Consider the following 6,296-nt stretch of genomic DNA (forward strand, 5'->3'; position numbering starts at 1 on the left):
GTGGATCCCTGCCTCCCATTCCTCATCATTCAGAGCATTCTTCAGGATCTGAATCCGGGTCCTTTCGGGGTTCCTGCTCCATCCTGGGACTCCACATCTCCAGGTCAGGCTTCTCTCCCGAACCTCACTGACCTCTCCAGGCAGCTTCCTCTCGCCTCCTCTCCAAGTCAAACAGTTCCCTCTCCCTCCAAGAGCCTGTCGCTTTGTTCCTCTCCCGGTCCCAGCGTGGGCTCCTCGGAGATTTTACATGCTAGTTCCCCTTCTGGGGACCTTTCACCAACCCCCATCCCTGCAGACAAACTTGGGCCAACTGGTTCCCCCAGGCTTCAGCCATGCTACCGCGCTTCCATTTCAATGGCTGCTAATGACTCTCCACAGTCCCTGATCTGGGAGGGAGGTGACAGATGACTGGCTCCATAGCCACTGGTGCATTCAATGACACAGCGATTTTACAAACCCACCGGAGTCATCAGATCCCCCAAACTGGCACAAACGCTTCACTGATTTCATGGTTTATATATTTGTATATTTTGATACATAGACGAGGAAGCCAACAACAGTATTGCGAGGCCTTTCCAGAATCAAATGCCCACGTACGCACCCATATGCTTACACGCAGGTACATATGAAGCTTGCAGCATTGTGTTTGACATTTCTTACCCCAGAACGATACTAAAAAGTCAGGGGGACGTGGGATCTGCGCAGGAAGCGTTGTTTAGCTAACAGCGTCTGGCTGGGTGTCTCCCTCACTGGCTTGGCGGGGACGTGTTTCACTGAGTCTGCATAGCATGAGGCAACACAGCTGCTCCCTGTTCCCTCTGCTCGGCTGGATGCCGTCACCTGCTGTCTGCGTCACTGCTCAGGGGTTTGTACCGGGCTGGGGCAGGGTCGCCTGCGGGGCTTTGCAGACCAGGTGGGACACAGCTCTGGAGAAGAGCCTCAAGGGGGCGGCTCGTCCCCGGGGGGAAGGACAAGCGTGCCAGGCCATGGCTCTGGGGGAGCTCAGGGGAGTTTTCCCCTTGTGCCAGCCTTAACAGACACGTGTCTGTGGGCTCCTGAACTCCTGCCTGCATCACTGTCCTGTGGGAACGGGCCCTTCCTGTGCTGGTGGCTACCGAGGAGACCGGGAGGTTGTCCCAGGTCCCTGGAAGGAACTCTCCTGCTGGGCCATGGGGAGGAGGACGGCCTGGTCTAACCAGGCTACAATCTGGGCCTGCAGGGTAGGGCTGGGAATTTTAAAACTGCTGAGGGATCTGGGCACCCTGTTTCCCATGAGAACAGAACATCTGCTCCCCTAGACGGTTTTGCAAAGCCCCCCCCCCAGGAGGTGACCCCGCCGTGGTACAGACACACACCCCATGGGGACCTTGTTGGAGGAGGTGCACTCGGGGGGCTGCTAAACCCAGCTGGAGACGCTGCATCCCAGCAGAGCTGCCAGCAACATCAGGCGCCACTTTCTGTGCCCACAGCCGTCCCCTGAGATGGGCTGAGTCAGAGAGCCGGGAGCGGCTCCCCTGGAGTTTCAGATCCTGCACCAGGGTAGGACAAAAGAAGCAGGTTTCTGTTAAAGGCTTAAAAGTCAAGCTAGCAAGGGACGTTTGCAGCTGCGTGTGTGGGTTACAGAGCTGGGGGCTGGTCTCCAGGATTCTCCCCTCCCGGCTCGTCTAGCTGGGGACAGACAGGGAATTCGGCTGGAAGAACCCCTGGTATTTCTTCACCCACCGCTTGTCAGGGTTGGCACAGATCTCTTTGCCCATTCGAGTCTTGAATCTGCAGGAGCAGGAGGAGCTGGGTTAGCGAGGGGCTGTGTTGAGACTGAGCACTGTTAGAATGACGAGGGCACCAATTTTCCGAAGGGCTCCGCAGGGGAGAGTTTCAAAGGTGCCCAAGTCAATGGGACTTGGCTCCATATGACTTTGAAACGCTCAGCCAGCCCCCAAAGCTGGGGCCAGATTGGCCAAAGAGCTCGGCGCATCGGGCTCACATTGTCTGCTGAGCTCACCCAAGAACCCTTCCCCAGCTGTGTGCGCCGAGGCCGAGCCATTGGTGACCTGGCCCCGGGACTGGGTTTTACACCTGAGCCACTTCCCTGACTGCAATGGGGCGGCTCCTGATTTACACCGGGAGGCGTGAGAGCAGGGTCAGGCCCGGCAGAGCTGTAGGAATGGGCAGGAGGGATAGCTCAGTGGTTTGAGCATTGGCCTGCTAAACCCAGGGTTGTGAGCTCAATCTTTGAGGAGGCTACTTAGGAATCCGGGGCAGAAATTGGTCCTGCTAGTGAAGGCAGGGGGCTGGACTCAATGACCTTTCAAGGTCCCTTCCAGCTCTAGGAGATTGGTATATCTCCAATTATAATGGCTGGAGAGGGAACTCATCTCCCCACGGCTGATGTTGGCCGTCTCTGGGAGCAGAGTGCCTGCTGAAATGAGCCTTTAACTGCTCGAAGAGCCACAGCCAGGCTACTCCAGTGTCCTCGTGAGCCACCTCACAGGAAAGCCAGGACCTGGATTCTAAGCAGCCCAAATGTCTCCCTCTGCCCCAGCAAAGGCTGCAGGGTTGGTGCTTGTTCAGGGGCTGAGAGCTGGCAATCCCATGGGGCAGGGCTAAGATCCGAGTGCAGGACAGAGGTGGCCTGGGCTGGGACGTCCCAGGGAACAGCAGGAAAGGCCGGGGATGTTTGGCTACAGGGTGTCCCAGCATTTGCAAGGAGCCCTCGTCTGTGCAGCTGCATCAGCCGGCTCTGGGGCTAGTGCACGGCATCGACCCCTCCCCTAGTGCGCCCCACATTAATCCCCTCACTGTCACACTCTCCTCCTTCTGGCCAGCTGTGTTCCTCCCTCTCTCTGTCCCCTCCCCTGCGTCTCTCTCATCCCCCGGGACCCTGTGTGTGGGGATACTCACACCACGGCTGGGTAGGAGCACTCGGGGTTGGTGAGGAACCAGCCAACGATGTTGCCTTTCTTGATCCTGCTTGTCTGGAACTTGAAGCAGCACTTGTTCGGTGCGCCAGGAGCCTCTAATGGGGCAGAAAGCAGCTCGCATGAGGGTGAGGTTGCCTAGATGGGACCCCATATCCCCTGAATGGGCCCAGAGCATCTGCCTGAGCTGTTGCTGGCTGGCTGGCTAATTGTGGCCCTAGGTCGCAGTAGCTTGGGTCCGATTCTCCCCTCACTCAGCTCTCCCCGTGATAACCCCTCTGGGTTAGCACATTCTCAGCCGGCGTAAATCAGAGCCTGCCCTATTGACCGGAGCCGCCAGAAGAAGTTTGCCCTAGTGAACACTGTGGAGCTAATACACCTCGATGGGAGGGCTCTGCTCTGCCTCAGCCACATGCCTGCCAGCTCAGCTGTCCTGGCAGGATCCTCACTCCTGAGGAAACCGTCAGTGGCTCCTGGATTTGCAGAGTCCAGGCAGAGTCTGCCGCTCAGAGCAGCTCCTCCCCATAACCTGAGCCTGTTTGAGCCAGAGTCCCCAAGAGGGACCCACCGCCCCATGGTGCCATTGTCACAGAGTCACTCTGCATGTGCAGTGTTCAGAGAATGGGACCATCTGGTGAGGGGCAGTCTGGGACCCCTGTGTCCTGCCCCCCCATATCCCAGCCATGCCCTGACATCTCTCCCCATCTTGACTCTGCACTGAGATCCCATGGTGCTTCCTGACCCAGGTCCTGTCTCCCCATGGAGACGGCGGCAGAGGGCACCTGTACTCACTCTGAGCCAGGCTCTGGCAGCAGAACGAAGCCAGCAGGAGAAGCACGCAGATAAGCCCAGTTGCCTTTGCCATGGTGAGATGGAGGAGGGTCCTGCTGGGGCCAGTGAGCAGGATTCAGCTGCAGAGGAGCCTTCTGGCTGGATCTGCCTCCCCGGGCTGCTTTTATCGGGGTGGTCTGCTGTGGGCGGATGGGAAAGGATCCGGCTTCAGCTGCATGCGTGGACGGGGAGGAACCAGCCAATATCCATTTCTCAATCCACAGAGAGATGGGGATTTTCTTTCTTTCCCAAATGATCCTGGTGAAGGAGTGATGTGTCTCCTCTGCTTCTAGTGCTGGAGGCCCTCCAAACTGTCCTGCAGCCAGGAGCTCGCCTTGTTATTGTCAGCTTAAACTGTAACCGCAAACATTATCTTCTGCCTGAGCTTTGCTGTTCCTAGGGTTTCTCCCTGCAGCCCCCTTTGTCCGTGCCCCTAGCCTCACGCACTTTTGTGCTCTGGAGTTTGAGCTAAGAGGTTCCAACTGGTCTGATGGTCGGTGTGAGTCAGGAGAATGGCTCTGCATTTCTATGCAGCATCCTTGTAGCTTAGGCCCCCTCCAGATCCCCTGGGCCGAAGGGACCTTACAGGATGTCTGCACAAGGAAGGCACATAGCTTAGGGCAGGTGCCTGTGCTCTCAAACTCATTAACCCTTGAGTCACCGCAGCAAAGCACACCCAGAGAAACACAGGGTTACCAATGATTGTTTCCACCTCCATAACTTCTGACCCCTTGTCATGTCTAGTTGTAAATGTCACAAACCCCCGAGCTGAGTGTGGAGCGTGGAGAACCATGGATCTGTCTGTGTAGCTTCGCTTGTTACCACGTGGATAGCTGTGACCTCGATCCAGCAGGAGTGTGAGCAAGGGCTAGGCCTGGGCGCAAGGACGGTCAAGCGTGAGGAGAATCCCCGACCCTGGACGTAAAGTCTCAGGACCCCACACCCTTGTCCACTGATGCAGGGGGAGCTCTGTGGACGTGCAGCAGCTGGGCTGGACCCTTGCTGTTCACCTGCAGGAACATCTCAGGTGAAGGCAAGTCAGCCTCAATCAGGTCAACTCTGGCCCATCTCACTTGCCTTGGGTGGCACCTGGAGGTTTCCAGTCACCTCTCAGCAGCACTGGGCCGGGCCGCTCACGCCCTCTGGGCCTGCCATGCTGCGTCCTGGAGGCTGTTTCGGCCAGGCTTGGGCTAACCAGGGCATGATCAGGCACTTGCACGGGGCCCTCATCTCGGGGGGACCCCAATCACCAGGAAAGAAGACAACTGCGCAGAACCGCACCGCCATTTGCTCCAGTTTGGCCGGCCACCCCTTGGTCATGACAAGGGGCAGGTGAGGGGTGGCTGAGCAGCGCGGGGCTATGGGAGTGCACAGGCAGTGGAGCTGGGTGGCTGGGATCAGGAGGAGTCGCTTTAGCCCAGGATGGGGCCAAAGCAATGAGCCGGGGCGGGGGGAGGGCAGGAAGGTGGCAGGCTCTGGGGTGAGTGGGGAGCACGGGGGGCGACAGTGCGGTGAGGGGTTATGGCCAGTGGGGTTGAGGCATTGAGGCTGGCCTTGAGAGGGCAGCTGGGGTATGTGGGGGGCAGTCAGGATAAGTGGGGCTGGTGGAGGGTTGGTGAGGTATATGTGGGGTGGGAGGGGCTTTTGGGGGTCTGGGTCTGGGGTGGGGAGAAAGGGGCATTCTGGGGTCATGTGGGGAGGGGTACGTGTAACCTGGGAGGGGCATTCAGGGGTCTGGGTGGGGTATATAGGGGGCAGGGGTGCTTTGCTGTTTAGTTTACAGACGGTGGGGGTGCCCCATCTCCACAGTGCAGAGGGCCCAACGGTTTTCAATCCAGGCCTGCTTTCAGCCTCGCTTCGACGGACGCCAGGAAGGTCAGGAACGAGAGCGAACGGAATGGGGAGGACGTGCGCTGTTGGACAGGAGAAGACCGGACTGTGAAGCTCACACTCCAGGAGTTGTTGGCTCAGCCATATGTCTGGTTCCCTTTTCTTGTTTGCCCAGCGTCGGGCTAAGGAAGGCGCGGCGGTGATGGTGAATTCCGGTGCCTGGCCGTGGTGGCAGCAGATGATACTGGTTGGTGCTAGCTGACTCCCATAAAACACCCTCCTTGCTCCGCCCAGCAAGGGCCAGAGCCAGCTCTCCCTGCAGTCGGGGCAAGGCCTCCCCTCGACACCTGGGAACAGGCCCCCTGGCTAATCCCCCCTGCACAGCCCCAAGCTTGCGGGTTATCAGATGAAATGTTTCCGTTTCCAGTTGCCCAAGCCAGTGATCTTTTCAGAATTTGTCTTTTCAAAGAAAAACCAAAAAAGTTTTTTTTTTCGGTGGAGGGCGGGGAAGCCTTCTGCAAACCCAGAAACGTTTCCATCTTCATGGGAAAATTTCATGGGAACGAACATGTCAAGGCTGAATCCCCACTCTGGCGTGTCGAGTGCAGAAGGTGGGGGCCTGCAAGGATTCTAAAAATTAATACTGGCTGCTCCAGGCTTGTATTAACCTCCCAAGGTTACAGCTTTTCTCTGACCTTGGCTTGGTAAACGCTGCCG

General features: G+C 57.9%; 1 protein-coding gene across 1 annotated transcript; it reads right to left on the minus strand.

Moving 5' to 3' along the window:
* Positions 1–504: 504 nt before the first annotated feature.
* LOC120387399 (C-C motif chemokine 3-like) lies at positions 505–3,847 on the minus strand. Its single transcript, XM_039508095.1, has 3 exons — positions 3,711–3,847; positions 2,902–3,016; positions 505–1,770 (listed from the first exon to the last, which is right to left on the minus strand). The coding sequence occupies exons 1-3, from the start codon at positions 3,781–3,783 to the stop codon at positions 1,665–1,667; spliced, it is 294 nt and encodes a 97-aa protein (XP_039364029.1). The 5' UTR covers positions 3,784–3,847; the 3' UTR covers positions 505–1,664.
* Between the last annotated feature and the right edge of the window lie 2,449 nt (positions 3,848–6,296).

This window comes from Mauremys reevesii, linkage group 20 (genome assembly GCF_016161935.1).
Source record: "Mauremys reevesii isolate NIE-2019 linkage group 20, ASM1616193v1, whole genome shotgun sequence".
NCBI lineage: Eukaryota > Metazoa > Chordata > Testudines > Geoemydidae > Mauremys > Mauremys reevesii.

Coding starts and splice junctions, on each gene's coding strand:
- LOC120387399 (XM_039508095.1), bottom strand. CDS start 3,783: ATGGCAAAGGCAACTGGGCTTATCTGCGTGCTTCTCCTGCTGGCTTCG. Junction 3,017..3,710: donor CTGCCAGAGCCTGGCTCAGA/GTGAGTACAGGT, acceptor CTGCCCCATTAG/AGGCTCCTGGCGCACCGAAC. Junction 1,771..2,901: donor TGCTCCTACCCAGCCGTGGT/GTGAGTATCCCC, acceptor CTGCTCCTGCAG/ATTCAAGACTCGAATGGGCA.